The sequence below is a fragment of the Rhinopithecus roxellana genome, chromosome 20 (assembly GCF_007565055.1).
Source record: "Rhinopithecus roxellana isolate Shanxi Qingling chromosome 20, ASM756505v1, whole genome shotgun sequence".
NCBI lineage: Eukaryota > Metazoa > Chordata > Mammalia > Primates > Cercopithecidae > Rhinopithecus > Rhinopithecus roxellana.
Genome location: NC_044568.1, coordinates 31,496,968 through 31,520,249, shown reverse-complemented (window position 1 = coordinate 31,520,249; position 23,282 = coordinate 31,496,968). Strand labels below are relative to the sequence as shown.

At 44.8% G+C, this 23,282-nt stretch overlaps 2 protein-coding genes and 1 pseudogene across 2 annotated transcripts in view; 2 read left to right on the top strand and 1 right to left on the bottom strand.

The window, feature by feature from the left end:
• Window positions 1–5,680: 5,680 nt before the first annotated feature.
• Window positions 5,681–6,495, top strand: LOC104654268 (annotated as a pseudogene).
• Window positions 6,496–8,610: 2,115 nt separating this feature from the next.
• LOC115895181 (zinc finger protein 681-like) overlaps window positions 8,611–23,282 on the bottom strand; it is a 43,171-nt gene continuing 28,499 nt past the window's right edge. The window contains exon 5 of the mRNA XM_030924440.1: window positions 8,611–11,245. The gene's annotated coding sequence lies outside the window, so the exon portion shown is untranslated. The remainder of the gene's footprint in view (window positions 11,246–23,282) is intronic.
• On the top strand, window positions 22,146–22,601 carry LOC104654266 (small nuclear ribonucleoprotein E). The gene has a single exon (XM_010353384.2). The coding sequence runs from the start codon at window positions 22,149–22,151 to the stop codon at window positions 22,425–22,427; it is 279 nt and encodes a 92-aa protein (XP_010351686.2). The 5' UTR covers window positions 22,146–22,148; the 3' UTR covers window positions 22,428–22,601.

Genomic DNA, 23,282 nt, shown 5'->3' with positions numbered 1-23,282 from the left:
GTTATTAAATGAGTTTGAATATTCAGAAATCTATTCCTGCCCTAATTATTGAATGAACACAAGGTCTTTTTATTTTTACCTCAATTTGGAAAGTGGCATGGGGTTAATTTTTTGAAGGCAACACTTTCTTCCAGAAAATTTCTCTCTCCACAGGGATGCTCATTGAGGCCAGGGCATCTGGCACAGTGTCCTGCATATAGTATATGCTCAGCACATACAGAACTGGGTCGTATCAAGAACAAAATGAGTCAGATAGTGCTTACGGATAAGAGCCAGGTGTGGCAGAAGCAGATGCACATGTACTTGATCTTTCTTTAATGAGAGATGCTCTTTGTTGTTTCAGGTGATGGGCTGGTTTCTGAAAAGCCCAGTGCCTTTATTTCCCCATTTATCCAGGAGGGGACAAAGCTGGCAGAGCAGACACCAAGCTCATCTATGAACACCCCATTGATGAGCACAGACACTAGCTGTGTTGCGGGGTGGCTGAGGGAGGTCCTGGTGAGGCTGCAGAGGGGAATGGAGATACAGCAGCTCCACATCCTACACCAACCTTGTCCAGCCTGTGCCCACAAGGTGCATGCAACCCAGGATGGCTTTGAATGTGACCCAACACAAATTCATAACACGTTATGTGATTATTTTTCTGTGATTTTTTTTTAGCTCATCAGCTGTTGTTAGTGTTAGTGTATTTTATGTGTGGCCCAAGGCAATTTTGCTTTCAACGTGGCCCAGGGAAACCAAAAGATTGGACACCCCTATATAGAAAAAAAATATATGATCTGCTTCCTTATCAAACTTCTGTTCTAGGGCTCATGGCTCTCCATTCAGACAGATGCTGTCATCTTTCTCCAGGCCACAGTGTACCTGAGAGCCACAGAAAACTTCTGTTCCACAGTTCTCCATGGGAGTGGCTACGGGGCAGAACCTATTAACTCAGCCCAATACAGACATTTTTGTGGTTCACCTGATCTTCCATGCAGGGATGTTGCTGCTTTCATTAGAGAGGCCGGGCTCTGCCTTTTGCCCCATGCAGGTGAGTGTCAGCTGTGGTGGTGTTAGTTGGTCGGGTCAGCCTAGGCACAGACCCTGAGTTGTGTGATAAGGTGCCAGGAATGGTGGACTGGGCTAGGCACTCTCCCAATCTTCAGGCTTCTACATGGCCCTCTGCACAGCATGAATGAGTCCTGGAGGTCCTGGATCTGAACTGGGCCAGTGAACTTGTCTTTGGGTCTTCAGGGTGCAGGTGTTGACTGTGACATGGAGGAGCAGGCTGGTCCCTAGGTCACCAGCAGAGCTGTCAGGCAGGACCAAGCAGAGCACTCAGATGGTGGGAGCTCAAGGGCAGATCATAGGCCTGTGAGGGCTGGGCTCGCAGAAAGGCTCCAGGCCATGGCTAAAATCATCCCATGGGAGGAGGGCAGCTGTGCTGCTGGCCTGTCCCAGGGAAGGCAGGGCCCCTTCACAGGGAGCAGTGGAGGCAGATAGATGCTGGGCACATTGTCCACTCACGTTTTCCTCCCACAGGAGAAGCAGCAATATCCTTCACTAGGGTGTGTAGCAGTGCCTGGTCACCCATTGCCTGCCTGGTCCAGCAGTGACCGTGGCAGTGGCAACAGTGGTGATGGCAGTAGGGGCTCCAGGACAGAATGCAGACCTCTGCAAGGCTGGAATCTCAGAAGACCACTGGGCAGCAGCCAAAATTCCTGGGTGCAGGCAGAGCAGCTCTGATCTAGGGCTGTCACTGGTGAGCCTTGCCCCAGTCCCTTGGAGGGTGCAGTGAAGACTGACAGCTGTGGGCACTTCCATCCTGCAGAGCCAGCCATGGATTTCACTGCTGGGTGCACGAAGGTGTCCAGGCTCCATGCTTCCTTGCAAGCCTGGTGGCAGCAGTGGTAGCAGCCACTGTGACTGCAAGGGGACTCCTCAGGGAGTATCACTTGCCTCTGCTGGCTGAGCTCTCAGAAGAACACTGGGCCAGAGCCAAAATGCTCAGGCAGGAAAAGGTCAGCTGCACTGTGCGCCTGGCAGTGGGAAAGACAGGCCCTGTCTAGTGGGACTCACCGCACAGGTCTTTAAGCCTCTGTTTATTTTTCTTCAAACTTTTATATTTATTTTCTTCAGACTGGATAATTTCTATGGCTCTGTATTTCTTCAGTTTCTAATCAGCTGAGAGCTCAACAGTATTTTTTTGTTTTGTTATCTTTCTATTTGATTATTTTATAATTTCTATTTCTCTACCAGGTCTGTTCATTCATTATGAGAATTTATCTCCTTGAACATATTTATTTTAGCTGTATTCAAATCCTTATCTCCTAATTGCAACATCTTGGCTATCTTGGGGATCATTCCTACTGCCTGTTTTTTATATTGTGTATTGGTGACACTGTCCTGTTTCTTCATACGTCTTACACATTTTAATGTTTTGTGCTAGAAACTGGAAATGACAGTTGTAGAGATTTTGGATTCCATTGTGTTTTTTTGAAGAGTACTGTTATATTTCTAGGATGAAATTAACTCCAATCTCCATATCCCCTACATAGACAAAGGTAAAATTGTCATTCAGTTCTTACCTATATCATGTCATATGTGTTGTATGTATGTATGTTTGCATATTACTACATATAATATTTATATATTACTACATATAATATTTATATTTATATTTTATTACTACATATTACTATATATAATACATATATATTATAATACATATATATATAATACATATATATTATATATATTATATATATATAATACATATATATTATAATACATATATATATAATACATATATGTATTATAATACGTATTATAATACATAGTACTACATATATTACTACATATATTTATATATTACTACATATAATATTTATATTTATATTTTATATATTATATAATATATATATTATTTTATCAAGAATTTATTACTTTTTGTGAGTGTATTAGTTCCACAAGTTATTCCACCCTTGCTTGAAGACAGAAACTGAATGTTGTTTGCTTTTGGAAGTTTTAATAAATGAGATTAGATAGTATACATATTTTTAATGTGTTTGAGTTTATGCAACATTGTATTTGTGATGTTTATCCATCTCATTCCATGTGCATATAATTTGTTCATTATTCAGCAATAATACATTTGGTAATATGATATAAAAATAAAAAATGTCTGAAGTTACAGTTATCTTTTACTTTGGTTTTGTTGATGAGGACTGAGACCAGGCAATGCACCTGGGCAAGATTACTGAAGAAAATGAGCTTATTCATTACCAAGTTTAGGACCCATCTGCTGCTACTCTACTTTTCCATGAATTAGGTAATTTCAGTTTTCGCTGTAATGACTCACATTTCTACCAATCCCAGAGCCTACTGTCTGTCTTCTACAGATGACATGACAATAATTAGTACAGAGGGAAATGAAATGGCAGCATTTATTCTTTATACCCATGTCTCAGGGTCAAAAATTCATATACACAGAATGACTCCAAGACAAACCTTGGTATCTGTTTCTTAGCTTCATTACTGATGAATACTCAAGACTCAGTTGGAAAGTTGGAGAGGCAGAAATGTATGAATGAGATCTGTGATTTTCTCATGATTTTGCTCTCATATCTCACTGAATGATAACTAATGGGTAGGTGTTCCTACATAAAATATTATGAACATATAAACGTATAGCTTTGTGTAAGAAAATGTGTAATTTTGTAATGTTACACTTTAATTGCAGGTTTATTTGACTGTTTCTCATTTTACAGCAAATTTTGCATTTATGAACATTTTTATCTTGACACTAAAATATGAGCTCATTTATAATGATTTAATCATATTTTTATTTTTTAAGTTCGAAGATATGTTAATATATCTCTAATACTTAAGAGCTGTTTGAATAATCATGTGATAAAACAAAATTTTAAAATATTTTACAATAATGGTATTTTAGCAGATGACCATAAGGAACATTATGTTTAATTGTATTAGAGTAATTACTAATAAACAGGTCAGTTTTGTTTTTTTTCTGCCACAAAACTATCTAAAAACATTACCTTCTGCTGGGTCTGCTACAACTCTGTAGAGTGAATACCTTGTATGCATGGAGGCTGGTGATACTAAGAATGATTTCAAATATTTTGGTTTTTTTTTTCTGAGACAGTCTTGTTCTGTCACCCAGGCTGGGAGTGCAGTGGTGTGATCTCAGCTCACTGGAACCTCCACCTCCCAGGTTCAAGGGCCTCCCGAGTAGCCGAGATTACAGGTGCCTGCCACATTGCCCAACTAATTTTGTATTTTTAGTAAAGACGGGGTTTCACCATGTTGGCCAAGTTAGTCTCAAACTCTTGACCTTGTGATCTGCCCGCCTCAGCCTCCCAAAACGCTGGGATTACAGTCATGAGCCACCACACCTGGTCCAAATATTTTCTTAAATTCAGTTTAATATTTTGTGTTTTATGGTCTAAAACTAATAAAATGTTATATGTATTAGCTTTTATAAGACTGTTTAGTGTTGAGAGAATAATAGTTTGCAAAGTAGAATGACAGCATTTCCTCATTATAAAAATTAACCTTAAAATTGAGTAACTTTTTTTTTTTTTTAGAAGGAATTTTACTCTTGTTGCCCAGGCTGGAGTACAATGGTGCAATCTCAGCTCACCGCAACCTCTGCTGCATGGTTTTACCTCATGGTTTCAAGCGATTCTTCTGCCTCAGCCTCCCAAGTAGCTGGGATTACAGGCATGTGCCACCACACTGGACTAATCTTGTATTTTTAGTAGAGATGGGTTTTCTCCATATTGGTCAGGCTGGTCTTGAACTCCTGACCTCAGGTGATCTGCCCACCTCGGCCTCCCAAAATGCTGGGATAACAGGTGTAAGCCACTGCTCCTGGCCATAACTCTACTTTTTCTCAGAAATTTTCGAATGTGCTATAGCTCAGTAAGACATGTATTTACAAAAAGTGACAAGTATATTTTAATTTAAATGTTTGAATTCATAAGTTAATGTTTTCTGTATTGAGTAGGATTACTGCCTTCTGGTGTCTATATGTTCCTAAAATGGAAGACAGAGATGATGAAATTAGAACTTAATGGGTCATTTATTCCAAGATGTTTTTGGTTATTCTTCCTCTATTAGCATAAAATGTACTTCAGTTCACTTGCAAAAACACACGTGATTTATTTTTACATGCACTCACTATTTGTCATTAACATTGAATAAAAGAAAGTAAAAACTTAAAGTTTTCTAAACGAATGATTCTTAGGCAGTACAGGACAATGTGACTATTTATACCTCTTAATTGTTCACATGTGGGTCCTTGATGCATTGTATTAACAATTGGGTGTATAAAATCATTTCCAGACCATATTTTTAAGAAATATGAGCTACTCAAGATTAATCAAGATAAATGATTGGAATTAAAATCATGCTGGTGATAATTTTTACTATGGAATAAACATTGATGCAGGAGTTTTATTTCTTTTTGTTTCAGATACATAAAATGTTTCCTATTTTCGATGAAGATGAACACACTTGCTACCTATATTATCATTAAAAATGTCTTCTTTTCCCAAGCTGGTATTGGAGTCTCAGCCAATGCCTTCCTCCTTTTCTTCCATGTGTTCACAGTTCTTGTGGATCACAGGCTTAAGCCTACTGACCTACCAGTCACTTGGCCTTTGTCCATATCGTGATGCTGCTCACCATTGTGTTCTTGTGTCTGAAGACATTTTTGAGTCACTGAATTTTCAGACTGACTTCAAGTGTAAGATGCTTTTCCACATGAACAGGGTGATGAGGGACCTCTCCATCGGCACCACCTGCCTCCTGAGCATGCTGCATGCCGTCGCCATCAGCCCTGGCACCTCCTGGTCTGCAAAGATTAAACAGAAGTTCACAGGTTACATCTTTCACTCTTTTTCTTCCTATGGGTTCTCAGTTTGTCTCTCAGTAGTAACCTGCTCTCCTCCACTGTGGCTTCTAATGGGATAAAGACCGATGTGTATCAGTAAATACTGCTCACTTTCTTCCATAAGCTACATCATCCGGAGCCTGTCTTTCATGCTGCCATTGCTTACGAATGTCTTCTTTGTCGCAATCATGTTGCTCTCAAGTGCATACATGGTGATTCTCTTGTCCAAGCATCAGAGACGATCCCAGTACCTTCATAGCACCAGCCTGTCTCCAGGAGCCTCCCCAGAGAAAAGGGCCACCCAGACCATCCTGCTGCTGGTGAGTTGCTTTGTGGTCATGCACTGGATCGACCACATCATCTCATCCTCCTCAACCCTGTTATGGGCTTGTGACTCAGTCATCATGGGCATCCAGAGGCCTATGGGTAATTTCTATTCCACTGTTAGCCCTTTCATACTAATTAGTTCTGATAAAAGAGTAATCAAAATTTTCCATAATGTGCAAAATACATATCACAGATTTTAATTAAATTATGAAAATAATTATCTGAAAATAGATTTTGACATCAAATTATTCAAGAAACAGATGATTTGATACATAATTTGATGAAGAGGGTCAGCCCCTCCACACCTGTGGGTATTTCTCATCAGGTGGGATGAGAGACTGATAAAGAAATAAGATACAAAGTATAGAGAAAGAACAGTGGGCCCACAGGACTGGCACTCAGCATACGGGGGACCCACACCGGTGCCGGCCTCTGAGTTCCCTCAGTATGTATTGATGATTCTTTTTACTATCTTAGGGGAGTGTAGAAGGGCAACAGGTGGGCAGAAGGTCAGCACAGAAACATGTGAGCAAAGGAGTCTATATCATGAATAAGTTCAAGGAAAGGTACTGTGCCTGGATGTGCACGTAGGCTAGATTTATGTTTCTCTTTACCCAAACATCTCAGTGTAGCAAAGGGAAACAGAGCAGTATTGCTGCCAGCATATCTCGCCTCCAGCCACAGGGCGGTTTTCTCCTATCTCAGAATAGAACCAATGGGAATGGTCAGCTTTACACCAAGACATTCCATTCCCAGGGACAAGCAGGAGACAGTAGCCTTCCTCTTATGTCAACTGCAGAGAGGCCTCCTTCTTTCACTACTCCTCAGCACAGACCCTTTGCAGGTGTTGGGATGGGGGATGGTAAGGTCTTTCCTTTCCCATGAGGCCATATCTCAGGCCGTCTCAGTGAGGGGAAACCTTGGACAATACCCAGGCTTTCTCAGGCAGAGGTCTCTGTGGCTTTCCGCAGTGCATTGTGTCCCTGGTTAACTGAGAATGGAGAATGGCAATGATTTTAACAAGCATACTGCCTGCAAACATATTGTTAACAAGGCACATCCTACACAGCCCTAAATCCATTAAACTTTGATTCATTACTGCACACGTTTCTGTGAGCACAGGGTTGGGACTAAAGTTACAGGTTAACAGCATCTCAAAACAAACAATTTTTCTTACTACAGATAAAAATGAAGTTTCTTATGTCCTCCTTTTCTACATAGACACAGTAACAATCTGATCTCTTTCTTTTCCCCACAATTTGATTACACTTTTATTTCATCTAAATACTTTTGAAATCTATGCTGCCAAGTCTTTAGTTCCTTGTCCACCATCATAGTCCCCTGTGTCCACAAGTTCCTTATCTTGAATTTTGATTCCCTAAACTTTATATAAGACAACTTTTCTATCTTCGTGATGTGTACACTTAAGATGCTCCCATTGGCAAATAAAATTTGTCTCTCAGGCTGGAGTGCAGTGGTGCCATCTTGGCTCACTGCAATCTCTGCCTCCCGGGTTCAAGCAATTCTCCTGCCTTAGCCTCCCAAGTAGCTGGGATTACAGGCATGCACCACAATGCCCAGTTAATTTTTGTATTTTTAGTAAAGATGGGGTTTCACCATGTTGACCAGGCTGGTATTGAACTCCTGAACTCAGGTGATCCACATGCCTCAGCCTCCCGAAGTGTTGGGATCACAGGCACGAGCCACTGCGCACAGCCAGTTCTGCAGATAATTTAGTTTATCCTTATTTATTAAAAATATGCTAGCTATGTATCCATGTTCATGCCTGGCTTTTAATTTTTGAAGTTGGTAAATATTTTATTAGTGTGATTTATTATTTGTATGAATTCCAGTGAAATAATTGTGCTTTATTTTTTGTCATTCCATTATATATATATATGTATAATTACATTCATTTTGCTATTATTTTGTTTCTCTTTTATTTGTTATATTCATTCTGCTCAAAATTCCAGTTCACTAATCCAGTTCACTAGTTCTCTCGACTCAGCCTAATTTTATATTTAATTCACATATTGTATATGAAATTTATCTTTATTTATTTGTATTTGACGCTTTTGCAAATTTGCTTTCTCAGTTTAGTTCCCTGCTCTTTCAAGATTATTGGATTTTTGAGACAGAGTCTCACTCTTTTGCTCAGGCTGGAGTGCAGTGGTGCAATCTTGACTCACTGCGACCTCTGCCTCCCAGGTTCAAGTGATTCTTGTGCCTCAGCTTCCCAAGTAGCTGGGATTACAGGTGCCCGGTACTGCATCCGGCTAATTTTTATATTTTTAATAGAGATGGGGTTTCACAATATTGGCCAGGCTGGTCTCGAACTCCTGACCTCAAGTGATCCACCTGCCTCGGCCTCCCAAAGTGCTGGGATTACAGGCATGAGCCACCATGGCTGGTCTCAAAATTATTTTGATATTCTCTTTTCTCCATTTGTTTTTACTGAAACATTTAACATATATTTCCAATATTCAAAGTTTATGTGATGTCTAATTTCTTCTGACACCTTTTCCTTGTACCTTATTTTCTTCCATGCTTCATCTTTTCCAGTTCTTTTTTCAACAGGATTCAGTTGATTCTGCCTTTTCAGGGTGGTCCTGAGAGTCCTGGGTGCCACCCTATCCTGGGCCAAGGGAGGCCCAGGGGGCCAGTTAAGGACAATGGTGGGCAAAGGTGGGGTTGCAGTCCCTTGAATGCGGTGAAAACAGGCTGAGGCCTGGAGGCAGCTGTGGTAGGCCAGGGCAGGGTGGAAGACACCAGACTGGGGCCCAGTCAGACCTACAGACCCAAGGACCCAGGCAACACAAGTACCCCAGGGCAGGCAGGGCACAGTGTCACATGACACAGAACATGAAACACAGGCCCAGGCTCACAGTAAGCACATGGGCAAGTGGTCACAGATTCACAGGCCAGATGGACAGCCAGCCATGGCTGGGCCAGACATGTGGACACAGTGGTAGTTTCACACACAGACACAAGGAAGACATGGCACTGTGGGACACAGGGACTTGATGCCACAATGCACAGAGCAGGCTGCAGAGCACAAGGGACGTGGGAGGCGCCTTATGGCACTTCTGCCCTGGAATCCTGTGAGACAAGGGTGGGGGCCCCACTGGAGGTGCCTGGAGCGTCCCCTTGCAGCCCCTCTGGGCTTAGTCCCTCTTCCACACTTTGTTGAGCGGCTTCACCACCTCATCCTAGATGATAAATGCTGTGGCCACATCCAGGCAGACCTGGTCAGTGACTGGCAGGGGACAGTGCCCTTGTGACGGCCTTGAGCCCCTTTCCTCGGGATCTGCAGCTGGAGTCCCCTGTTCCCCTGTTTGTGCACTTCCAGGCCCCGCATATGGGTCTGGATCCCGTCCAGAGGGGCGTTTCCGAAGACGTGGGCTGTGCCCCGCAATGGCTCAGAAGACCCCAGTGATCAGCGGGTTCGTGGGCTTATCCATTTGGCACCAGTTGCTGCAGGGAGGTCAGGACGAAGAAGCAATGGCCTGGTTCCAGCCCTGCTTCAGCACAGCGGCCGTGAGGCCCTGGTATGTCACCTCAGCCCTTGTTCCCGCACAATCTCCCTAACCCCGAAGAATTACCTGTTCTTGGGGTTTGGGGAGGTCTGGCGGTGGATGAACTTCACTTCGATGGTCTCCATAGGACGGACGACCACCACGGCCTCGACCACGCTGGAGCCCAGGCCAGGCAGCAGCCCGAACCTGATGTTCAGCAGTCCCTGGACATCCCCCGTCTGGGTGAGGAGGAATTGGAATTTCCCGAACCTGACGCTGCCTCGGAAATGGAGCCGCAGAGCAGAGAGCTGAGGCTGCTGTCCAGGCCCAGGACGCCGTGGCTGTCACTGTGCCCCACAGGCCCCCATGCCCAGTGCCCGGCGGGGACGAGCGCTCCTAGGTCCTCGCGTGCTCGGTAGGAAACGGAATATAGGTGTAGATGCCGCCCGCCAGGCCGCCTGCCATGGTGATCGCCTTCCCCGGGGGAGGCGAACTCCTGCCATGGCGGGCAGGAGAGGTGATGCCCGGCGTCACCTCGGTCCGGGTCTCCTGAACTCCGCAGTCCGACCTTAATTTGACACAAATAAAGATCTCACATAAACATAAAATGGGATGTCTTGGCTTCTAATTTTTGTTGACAGCAATAGTATTATTTTATAGGATAGTGTATTGGAGTAAATAGGTTTTTAATTTGTATTTTCATCAGCTCACTGACATTGATATAGTTTTTAGGTTATTGATGAGCAGTTCTCCCTCAGGTACGCCTTAGGGTAGGGGTTTGTGGTCACATAGTTGAGAGGTAGGCTGGGATTAGAGTTTGTTATGGCAGCCATGTTCTGGGAACCAGGAAATTCAAATCCCTCTCATGATACTTTGCTAATATCGCCCAGGCTTGCTGTGCCTTCCCTTTGTGCTGCTTACCAGAGATGGTCTCTTGCACTCGGCCCAGCTATAATATGTTCCATTGTTCTTTTTATTCCGTGCTGCTTAGCCTGGTGGCAGGGGTGAGGGAACGAGGAGATCTCTGATGTTCTGAGGAAGCCTCCCACTCAGCACTGTGAACTGGGGTGTGGGGTGACTGACCTTCAGAGTTTCCTGCCCCTCCTATAGAGGCAATGCCAGGATAAGAGCACATTCCCGTCCCTCCCTCAGTGGTAGAGAGGCTCCTTGTTCATGTTCCTAGCTTCCAGTTGAAGTGGGTCTGCAACAGTGCCCTGTAAATTAACGCTTTCGTTTCTTTATGGGAGATGTATCTGGGCAGAGATGTGGGTGTTGACCTTGTTTCTCCGCCATCAGTTGCAGTGAGTTTTTTCACAGTTCCCTCTGGCTCAGGATTGGATGCTCTTTCCCTGCAGATCGGGCCTTGTGTTCTATATGAGAGATGGGAAAGCTGTGTCTCCAGAGTTGTAGCGGTGGGTGGGATGGTGGTCCCTCCCCATCAGCACCATGGGGGAAGCATTCTCAGGATTCTACCCCATTCTTCCTGCCAGGCCTTGTACAGTTCCTAGAAAAATTATACACAAAAGTATAAACCCTATGTCTATAGACTCCAGGGTTTCTCATTCTCCTTCACCCACCCAAACACAGCCACCAGGACTAGTTCAAAAGTCCTGCTTTAATTTTACTAGTTTCCATGGTCTTCCAGGTACACATTAAAAGCCTGGTGCCTGTGTGACCTGCAGGCTCCTGCATGCCTGTTGTTGGACCTCAGTTCTCCAAAGGGCTCAGAACAAGCCATTCATTTATTTGCAGTTTCTCCAGCTTTTTTGTTTGTTTAACGTAGGAGCAACTCCTTGTCAGATCTCTATATCTATAAACTTAACTCGTACACTAATATTTTTAAATGCATTTCTTTCCTATCATACTTTTAGTGCTGCTCTACCTATGCTAATTGTTATTCAGTATTTTTTATTTGTCTTTAACACCAGGTTTAATTCCTTCTTAAACTAATTTGTATCTTTTCTATTTTCTTCCATTTCATTTATTTCCCTATGTGACTTTAATTCTTTTCAGACAGTTAAATCATTGATGTGTAATTCCAGTGTAGGAGGTCAGATTATACACTGACATTTCTCCTTGACCACTGGTTATAACACTTCAGCCCTGACGACAGTTATACTTGAAGCCAGATCCACTCTTGACATGTATTTATTTTACTATTCAATAAAAATTAACTCATCATGAACTGTATTTTATTAATAGTTGTAGGCTTTATGGACCTGAAAATACAAAAAATAAAAACAAAATTACATGACCTCAGGGGGTAAAATTTGTTTGGTTAATTAAAGCATTTTTGTCTTTCTGTGATTTGCAACCTTTAGTTATCACCTTGAAATATAGAGCAGAGTTGAAACTAAAGTAGCAGGTGTTGGTGAGATTTTGATGGCTAAGAACTTGGAGCTCATTTTGTAACTGAAAGGGAAGTAAGAACACGTGTCACCAGTTCCATATGCTCACAATGCCTTTGGAGTAATCACCAAGGCAACAAGTGACTTACATTTCAAGAGAGAATTGGAATTAAAATGACCAAGTATAAAGCTGAACCAAGGGCTGGGCGTGGTGGCTCATGCCTGTAATACCAGCACTTTGGGAGGCCAAGGCAGGCAGATCACCTAAGGTCAGGAGTTTGAGACCAGCCTGGCAATATGATGAAACCCCGTCTCTAATAAAAATACAAAAAATTAGCAGGGCGTGGTTGCGGGTGCCTTAATCCCAGCTCCTTGGGTGGATAAGGCAGGAGAATCTCTTGAACCCAGGAGGTGGAGGCTGCAATGAGCCAAGATTGTGCCACCGCACTCCAGCCTGGAAGACAGGGTGAGACTCAGTCTCAAAAGATGGATGGATGGATGGATGGATGGATGGATGGATGGATAGATAGATAGATAGATAGATAGATAGATAGATAGATAGATAGATAAAGATAGATATATCTGACCCAGTCTGACTTGGATCTTTGTCTTTGATAGATAGATAGATAGATAGATAGATAGATAGATAGATAAGATAGATAAGATAGATAGATCTGACCCAGTCTGACTTGGATCTTTGTCTTTAACACTTATCTGCAATACTCATGTAGGCAGTGTGTAAATAACTTGTCAGCAATATTGATGCCCAGGTTCTTCTTGAATTTTCAGCGTTTGGTTTCTCCAGTAGTGACATGTGTTACTGGGCAAAAGGGGCTTGCTATCCTATGCACTGAAGTCAATACTATGACAATGAATTTTTCTTTTTAGAAAAAAAACTTTTTTGTTGTAATTTTTGTTTTGTTTTAAAATGTTTTTATTTCAATATCATTTAGGGTACAAGTGATTTTTGGTTAAATGGATGAATTATATAGTGTTGAATTCTGAGATTTTAGTGCACCCATCACCTGAGTTGTACACATTGTACCCAATAGGCAGTTTTTTTTTTTTTTAATCTCTCATCCACCTCCCACCCTCCCCTTCTGAGTCTCCAAAGCCCGTTATATCACACCATATGCCTTTGTATACTCATAGCTTAGCTCCCACTTATAAGTGAGAACATATGATATTTGATTTTCCGTTCCTGAGTTATTTTACTTAGAATAATGGCCTTCAGCTTCATTCAAGTTGCTGCAAAGGGCATTTTATTTCTTTTTATGGCTGAATAGTATTCCATGTGTATGTATATCAAATTTTCTTTTCTTTTTTTTTTTTTTTGAGACAGAGTCTTGCTCTGCCGCCCAGGCTGGAGTGCAGTGGCGCGATCTCAGCTCACTGCAAGCTCCGCCTCCCGGGTTCACGCCATTCTCCTGCCTCAGCCTCCCGAGTAGCTGGGACTACAGGCGCCTGCCACCTCGCCCGGCTAATCTTTTGTATTTTTTAGTAGAGACGGGGTTTCACCGTGTTAGCCAGGATGGTCTCGATCTCCTGACCTCGTGATCTGCCCGACTCGGCCTCCCAAAGTGCTGGGATTACAGGCTTGAGCCACCGCACCCGGCCTGTATATCAAATTTTCTTTATCCACTCATTGGTTGATGGGCATTTAGGTTGGTTCTCTATCTTTGCAACTATAAATTGTGCTGCAATAAACATACATGTGCATGTGTCTTTTTCATATGACTTATATTCCTTTGGGTAGATACCCAGTACAAGGATTGTTGGTAAATCTACTTTAAGTTGTTCATACTGTTTTTCATAGAGGTTACACTAATTTACACTCCTACCAGCAGTGTATAAGTGTTCCCTTTTCACCACATCCACATCATGTGTTGTTTTTTGACTTCTGATAATGGCCATTCTTAAAGAAGGTGCAAGGTGGTAGTATCTCCTTGTGATTTTAGTTTGCATTTCCCTGGTGATTAGTGGTGTTGAGCATTTTTTCATATGTATATTGGTCATTTGTATATCTTCAGGAAACTCCCGGGTTACAAAATCAATGTACCATATTCGTACATTGTACCAACACCAAGCTCGGAATTGAAGGGATGGCCTGCCCCTCCACACCTGTGGGTGTTTCTCGTTAGGTGGAACGAGAGACTTGAGAAAAGAAATAAGACACAGAGACAAAGTATAGAGAAAGAAAAGCAGGACCCAGGGGACCCGCGCTCAGCTTACAGAAGACCCACACCAGCCGTGGTCTCTGAGTTCCCTTAGTATTTATTGATAATTATCTTTACCATCTAAAAGTTAAGGGAGTAAATCAGCAGTAAGACATATAGATAAAGATCTTGGTGACCTGAATAAGTTCAAGGAAAATGCTGTGCCTTGAGATGCATATGCAAACATCTCCATAAACCTTCTCCATAAACCTTTTAGCAGTACCGCTCCGGCAAGTCCCACCTTATTCCTAAAGGCGGTTTTCTCTTTGCTCAGTAAACAAAGCACACAATGGGTTTTACACGGAGATGTTCCATTGCCCAGGGACGGGCAGGAGACAAATGTTTTTCTCTTACTTGAGATTTAAGAGAATGGTGATGACCTTTAACCACAAGCAGCCTTTAGGCACTTGTTTAACAAAGCACATTCTCTATAGCCCAAAATCCTTTTAACCTTAAGTCACCACAGCACATATCTCTTGCAAGGACAAAGTTGGGGGTAGGGTCACAGATTAACAGCATCTCAAATACAGAACCAAATGGAGTCTCTTAAATCTACTTCTTTCTATATAGACACAGTAACAGGCTGACCTCTCTTTTCCCCACAGGAATCAAGAACTTAATCCCTTTTACAATAGCTGCAATAAAATAAAATAACTAGGCTTTTACTTAACCAAGGAGATAAAATATCTCTACAAGGAGAACTACAAAACACTGCTGAAATAAACCATATGGGCACAAATAGAAATACATCTCATGCTCATGGACTGGAAGAATCAATACTGTGAAAGTGACTATACTGCCTAAAGCAATCTGTGGATTCAGTGCAATTCCCATCAAAATACCAATATTTTTCACAGAATTAGAAAAATTTTAAAATTCGTATGGAACCAAAAAAGAGCCTGAACAGCCAAAGCAATTCTAGGCAAAAAGAACAAATATAGAGGCATCACATACATTACTGCACTTCAAATTATACTACAAGACTGTAGTTACCAAAACAGCACGGCACTGGTATAAAACTAGGCACATGGGCCAATGAAACAGAATTGAGAAACCAGAAATAAGCCAAATACTTACAATTAACTAATCTTTGATAAAGCATACATGAATATGCATTGAAGAAACAAGACTCTCTTTAATAAATGGTACCAGGAAAACTAGCTAGCCACATGTAGAAGAATGAAACTGGATTATTATCTCTCACCTCATACTCAAATCAACTCAAGACAGATCAGTGACTTAAATTAAATCTAAGACCTGAAATCACGAACATTCTAGAAGATGACCTGGGGAATGGGAGGAACTCTTCGGAACATTAGCCTAGACAAAGAATTCTTGATTAAGAGCCCAAAAACAAATGCAAATAAATAAAAAGCTTCTGCATAGCAAAAAAAAAAAAAAAAAAAAAAAAAGAGTAAACAGAAAACCCATGGAATGGAAGAAAATATTTGCAAACTATGAATCTCACAAAGAACTAGTATCCAGAATCTATGGGGAACTAACGCAAATCAGCAGAAAAAATAGTTCCATCAAAAAGTGGGCAGATGACAGAAATAGATATTATTGTTATTTGACTCAAAAGAAGACAGGAGTCCATATCTGTCTCTCTGTGTAGGCCTCAAGCCAGTATTTTTACTAGAAAAGGTTCAGGAACTGGGTTTGGAGATTAATTGGTGATTGGTGGAAGGAAAGGGAAGGTCTGGAAAGTCCTTGAGCATGCACAGTCATCTCCTCATGCTACATCATGGGTTGTATGTCAAATTCAGGGGAAGTTAGTATAAAACATTTGAATGAAATTTGGGCTGTGATGTTTGCAAGCTTGTTCTGTGCAGTCTCCAGCCACCTTGGCTCCAACATTTTTCAGTTAGTTTTTTCTTGATATCACAAATGGAGGGAGTTCAGCATTTCAGAAAGTTGTTCCCTTTAGTATCTGCTATCCTGCAAACTCAAGAATACCTGTTAGTCAGTGGTTTCTCACTCTTTGGGTCACAATTTTAGTTTCAGCTTTTCAGCACATTTTTTTTCTGTTCTCATATGCTATCCTGTAAGCCCAATAATTCAGTCATATATGTAACTATTTGGGGGTATGGTTTTATCTGCACCCTTCCTGCCCCAGATACAAAGTCTGCCCAGGATTTTGGACCCCAATGGGGCAGAGCCTGTCGCTGGAAGATCCATGGGATGGGGCCTTTATGGGTGGTGGTGGAGCACTGGCCTCAGTAAAAATCTGTCCCCTAACATGGGTCCAGGCAAGAGGGGGTCTCATCAATTCAGACTTCAGCTGGGGTCACTGTGGGACCCACCAGATATGTGGGGTCCCCAGTCGGAGTGGGGAGCCCTCTGCCCTCAGACATTCATGGACAATAAAATAGCCCTAGAGGAATGGCTGGGAGGTGAAGGGTGCCCTTCCCATTGGTCATGAACAGGGGCTTTCTGCATGGCCCTCTCTGTCCCAACCTCTGGAGGCATCATGCTTCCTCTGCCCTGAGTAGTCCCTGAAGAAACAGTTTCTCTGGGTGTTCTCAAGGACCACACCACTAGAGCTCATTTGTTCCTTTCTGGCAACCTGGGCAAATTAAGCCCAGGTTATTTTCTAGATTAAAAATAGTACTGTACTGACAGCCCAGAATTGGGGAATCTGCTGTCCCTTTACCTAAGACATAATCTCCACGAGCACAGAGGCTACTCTGGAATCAATAGATCATTTCCCCTCAACCAAACATTTTCTCACCCAACTGGTTTTCTTAAGCTGACTCACCAGCCGCAGTGAGTTTTGAGTAGACCAACGCTGTTATGAGATTTCTTGTTTTCTTCAGTAACTGGGATTTTTGTGGTCCCCAAATGATCCCAGGTGGCTGATCATACAGAGGTCTCTAGTCCTTGACCCCACTCTGCCTCCAGGTGCCCAGAACAACCCATCATAGGACCTTTCCCCTAGGCAGGTGGACATCGTTCATCTTCCTGAAGCAACTGTGTGCCCATCTTGGCACATTTGAAGACAATAGACTTTGCTGTCCAGGGCCCCCTGTTCTCATACCCTCAGGCAGGAACACACCCTTGGACAGGGGAAGAGACTCCAGAGACCCTGGTGGGGGATGAGGACTGGGTCTGGGCTTTTGTTCCTGGTGGAGAATGTGGTCATCTTGCTGGTATTTGAGACCCAGGCAGGACCTTGGTTTGGGGTGTTCTCTGAAGCTCTCGAATGTAGTGTAATATTTAAATTATTTTTTGCTTGCAGGTTGGACATGGAGGAGGATGTGGACACCCTCTTACCCAGAATCAAGGGGACATTATTGCCAAGTATGAGTGGGTACAGGGCAGGCTGCTCTTTCGAAGCGGCAGGGGAATCACCACTCCTTCTGTGCTGTAGTCAGAGGGTCCTGGGCCTACTTGGGACACAGGGCAGGGAGTGGCTGCACACACCCCCATGCCTCCACACTCCACAGCTTGGCCCCCCTCACCCTGACCCCTCTGCATTGCAGGGATGCCAGGCCAGGGTGCCAGTGGACATAGGGCAGGAAGATTTTTTAATCTAGAAAATCACCAATTATCTCCAGATTCTGTAGTGTGTCTTCTGTCTCCTGAGCCCCCACCCCCAGCAATCTCATCTCAGTGATAGGTTTTATTTTGAGAAAGGCCTCTCTGAGGAAGGACATGTCTCAAGTCTGCCTCCTTCCCATGATTGGAACTCCTCCCCAGGTGCCCTGCAAATCCAGCCCAAGGTCAGTGTTAGGCCAGAGCTGAGTGGCCCACTGTGGGAACACAGAGAGCAAGTGGAGACAGAAATATGGCTGGGCTAAGCCCCTGGGCTCTCCAAGGGGGACAGCAGTGCAGTCTCCAAGTCAACAAGGGAGGAGGAGTCCAGCCTGAGGGACCAGCCCTGTCCTTTGGAGCCTGCCCTAGAGAATTACAGGGTCTAGCCACAGGACAAAGGGCTGCTTGGAATGGCTGGTGGGCAGTTGTCCAGAAGGTCTCTGAGGGCTAAGATAGTCCAGCCCTGCCACCCCACAGGGAGGGGTACAGGGGCAGCAAAAGCTGTGACCCAGGGAGAACATGGTCAGGGCCCTGGCTTGGGCATCTCATAGGGAAGGCAAGGTGGAAGCAGAGCTTGCAGCCAAGGTGATCTGACCAAGGGTCTCATGCTAAGAGGGGATCTGGGATCTGGTGGGAGGAGCCCAGTATGGAGTCTCCCTGTAGGGGTCACTGGAGAAGCTAAGGTAGTGGTGACCCAATGGAACTGATGACTTTGGGATGTATCTGGATCAGCCAGCCTGTGGTGAGTGGATGGAGCTGGGGAGGGCAGCAGATTGGGTGAGGCCAGAAGTAGGGACTCAACTGGGACCTCTCAGCAGAGAAGCTTTGGTCAATCCCAAAGCTCTGGAGCACCCTCTAGAGACCCAGCTCCCTGCTGGCTTGGTCAGCACCATGGCCAGAGGGAAGACTGGGGAGACTGAGTCAGAAAAGAACAGTGAGAGGAGGACAGCCAGGTTCCCCGTGTGAGGGCTGCTGCAACAGGAGGGAGGAAGCTGCTGGCTGAAGACCCTAAGTACCATCTGAGGCTGGGGACTGGGTACAGGGCCATCCCAGTTGCCTGTGAAACCCTCAGTCACCCTCATTGACCCTGGTGTCCACCAGCAGTGCTGAGCAGCCCAGTTAAAAAGTGGAAAGGCAGGTGCGTGGATGGATCTGGGGAGTTCTTGCTCAGAGTTTCTGACAAAATAAGGATAACAGAAGAACTAGAGTGCCTAAAGAGACAGTCATGGCTTCGAGGGCACACAGGTTAGGGAAGTGAAGCAACAGGAAGGGTGGGTGGTCAGTAAGCAGAGAGTGGCAGGCTAGATGGTCAGACCCTGTGAATGGCTGTGGGGCCATCAGGAAGACAGACTCCAGGTGCATCCTCAGTGCACTGGGCAGCTCTCAGGCCAGGCTCCCTGCACCACAGCCTGGGGATGCGGTTACTTCCTGGCGTCTTCTGTCAGAGTTCAGACTCACAATCTTGGGCAGCACTGGCCCATCTCAAGACTAGAGTTTCTTGGTTCCCAAAGAGGACACTGCCTCCAGCCCAGGAGGGGCAGCCCTATCATTTAGCCCAAACCTCCATGAATCCCAAGCAGCACCTACCCAGCCCTTTGCTTCTTCTGTTCCCATTTCCTAGCCTCTCCTGTGTATCAGCCAGCCGGGAGGCTGAGACCTGGGGTGGATGGGGAAGAGGCTGGTCTTTCTCTGGGGCCTGCTCAGGGAGGGGGTCTTTCCTGGGCATCACGCCTCACCAAGCCCAAAGAGTTGCCTGCTTTCTGAAGCTGCTGTGGAACGGGCCTGAGGTCTGAGAAACTGTCCATTGTGCTGCTGCCCTCTGCTCTCTCCAGCCAGAGTCTCAGTTCAGCCGCTTTTGGGAGAATTCGCCATTTGGCCTGCCCATGGACAAGTTCAGAGCTTGGCGGGGGTGACATGGGCTGTGGTTTCCTGGAAAGGTCACCCTCACAAGTGCTTTTTTGCATGAAGGAGGATAACTATTGGTTTACCCAGGAGATGCAAAGAGCAGAAGAGAAAACCCCAATTCCCAGGCACGTGTCTTGAGCCAGGGACAGGCTGGCCAGACCTTGATCCCCTGGGGCCCCAGAGAGCAGCCTACTGCCCTGGGTTCTGTGGAACTCCCCACAGACTACTGGCCATAGCCTCAGGAACATGCCAGCCAGGTGAGGTTTGTGATGACCCATGGGCTTCTGAAGCTGGGCTGCTGGTCCTGGGAGGGCCAGCCCATCCCCCTTGGAGAGCGCCTTTGTGCTGAGGGATGCTCACAGAGGCCTGGGTATCAGTCTCACTGATACGACTCCCTGCATGCCCTGCGAGGAACACACTGCACTGCCCCTCCCTCCAGAAATGCTCACTGTCCAGGCATGCTGGGAATGTGGTCCAGCTTCCCTCCGACCAACAGGCAAAAGGGGTTAAGAGACTACTATTTCCTGCATGCCGGGCCAGGAGGATAAAGCTCTGTGCTTCCCTCAAAATATCTGCACCACCCCCAATCCCGGCGTATGCTGCGATTGTAGTCTCGCTTCCCTGTGACTAAAGGCCAAAAGAGAGGGGAGGAGGGCACCACGCTGCCCCTCCCACAAGTTAAGGGCACCACCCCAAATCCCGGTGCATGCTGGGATTGTAGTCTAGAAGGCAGGCTACCAACAACCAATAGCGGTTAAAAGATTGCTACTCTTGGCCCGGGCGGTGGCTCAGGCCTACAATCCCAGCACTTTGTGAGGCAGAGGCGGACGGATCACCAGATCAGGAGTCACGAAGTCAGGAGTCTGAGACCAGCCTGCTTAACATGGTGAAACCCCGTTTGTAAAAATACAAAAATTAGTTGGGCGTGGTGGTGCATGCCTGTAATCCCAGTGCAGAAGGCTGTGTTAGGAGAATCGCTTGAACCCGGGAGGGGGAGGTTTGCAGAGGTTGCAGTGAGCGGAGAGCCGAGATGGTGCATTGTGCCACTGCACTCCAGCCTGGGTGACAGAGTGAGACTCTTTCTCAAAACAAAACAAGCAACCAAAAAAGATTACTACTCTCAGCATGCCTGGCAAGAGGAGCAACATGTTGCCCCTCCCTCAAGGCAACCGTACGACCCCCCATGACCCCCAGAGACTCCCCCGACCCAGGTGCATACCAACTCAGATGCACACTGGGACAGATGCTACCCGCAGGACCCCCAATAACACCACAATCCCGGTGCATGCCAACACCAGTGCATGCTGGAACCAGTGCATGCTGGGATTGTAGAGACTACTTCTCCCAGCACACCAGGCGAGGAGGGCACAGTGCTGCTCCTACCTCACAGCACAACTTCCAGTCCCAGTTTGGGATTGTAGTCTGGCTGCTTGCCAAAAGGGGTTGAGAGACTACTACTCCCGCGTGTAGCAAGCGATGTCACACAGCGATGCCCCTCCCTCCAGGGATCCCCATGGTCCCCAATCCTGGTCCGTGCTGAGAATGTACTCCCCCAACTCTGTGACTGAAAGAGATCAAATGAAATACACAGGCAGACAGCCCAGGCGGCGCCTTGAGCCTAGTTAAAAGTTGACCCCACAGGCAGACAGCCCGGGCATCGCCTTGAGCCTAGTTAAAAGTTGACCCCGGACCTAACCGATTATGTTATCTATAGATTCCAGGCGTTGTATAGACAAGCATTGTGAAGGTCCCTGTCTTGTTCTTTTTCTGTTCTAATTACCGGTGCTTGCCATATATCTCTCAACTTCCTGAGCCCAGTATAAACACATCCCACCATATGTCTCCCCTCCATATGTCTCTCAACTTCCTGGGCTCATCCCACCATATGTCTCCCCACCATATATCAAAGACTACCATATATCTCAACTTTAGAAAGACACCACCTGGAAAGTCCCCGATAAGAACACAGCCGTTTGTGAGAGCGTGGGAACCAATAAAAAAACTGCTAAATGTATAAACTTAAAATGTTAACCAATTGTAACGCTGTAACCTAGAGAATTCCCTCGTTCCTCTGCAACTTTACAAGTCCTGTTTACATTAGGCTATAAAAGGCAAGCACCTGCATTGTTCGAGGCCCTCTTGTATGTTGTAGAACGGAGGGACCAAGTTCGAACTTGCATTAAAGATCCTTGCCGCTTGGCTTTGACTCTGGACTCTGGTGGTCTTCTTCGGGGAATAAACGGTCTGGGCATAACATGACCAACAGGCAAGGTGGAACAGGAATTAAAAGAAATTAAAAGAAATTCAAGTGTATGTAAGCAGAAACTCAGTTCTATGTAAGAAAACCCAACTCCCCCTGAGAAAGAGAAAGAGCTGGAGTCCTTTAAAAACTTACTGCTTGACCATGGCGTACCGTGGCCAGGGCCAGAAAGTACAGAAGGTTATGGTGCAGCCCATCAACCTCATCTTCAGATACTTACAAAATAGATCACGGATTCAGGTGTGGCTCTACGAGCAAGTGAATATGCGGATAGAAGGCTGTATCATTGGTTTTGATGAATATATGAACCTTGTATTAGATGATGCAGAAGAGATTCATTCTAAAACAAAGTCAAGAAAACAACTGGGTCGGATCATGCTGAAAGGAGATAATATTACTCTGCTACAAAGTGTCTCCAACTAGAAATGATCAATGAAGTGAGAAATTGTTGAGAAGAATACAGTTTGTTTTTAGATGTCCTTTGTCCAATATGAACATTTATTCATAGTGTTTTGATTAGCCTTGTGTTATACAAGATGTCAATAAATGCTGTGGGATTGTTTGTATTAAAAAAAAAAAAAAAAAAAAAAAAAAAAACTTACTGCTTGTTTTTCTGTGGCTAGTGAGCCTCATCTCTCCTCCCTTCCCAGGCATTGTGAGCTGGTGCTGACCAAGCCAGCAGGGAGCTGGGTCTCTAGAGGGTGCTCCAGAGCTTTGGGACTGACCAAAGCTTCTCTGCTGAGAGGTCCCAGGTGAGTCCCTACTTCTGGCCTCACCCAATCTGCTGCCCTCCCCAGCTCCATCCACTCACCACAGGCTGGCTGATCCAGATGCATCCCAAAAGTCATCAGTTCCATTGGGTCACCACTACCTCAGCTTCTCCAGTGACCCCTACAGGGAGACTCCATACTGAAGTCGGCATAATGAACGCAAGCCAGGGGGACCAGAGGGCCCGTTGGTCTCTCTCCACACATGAGGGAAGTTTGTGTGGTGAGGTCATGGGCAGTGTCTGCATTTCTGCCATGAACAGGGCTCTAGTGGAAATACTTTCATTATCCCTTTTTAAATATCCCTTTGGACCAGTTTTAGTAGTTTGCTAGGGGACCTTATTATAAAATATTATACATGGTTATATAGTGATAACAGTGATAACTCTCAATTCATTTTTTTCATTTGGTTTTTAAGATTAAGTACTCCACGGCTACACACTAATGAAACCGTGTAGACAAAGCCTCAGATTATGAACCAGGGTCACCTGTGGAAGGTCCCCGCTGAAGC

Bases quoted from the DNA above. Each gene is read 5' to 3' on its own strand.
- LOC104654266 (XM_010353384.2), top strand. From the start codon at position 22,149: ATGGCGTACCGTGGCCAGGGCCAGAAAGTACAGAAGGTTATGGTGCAG.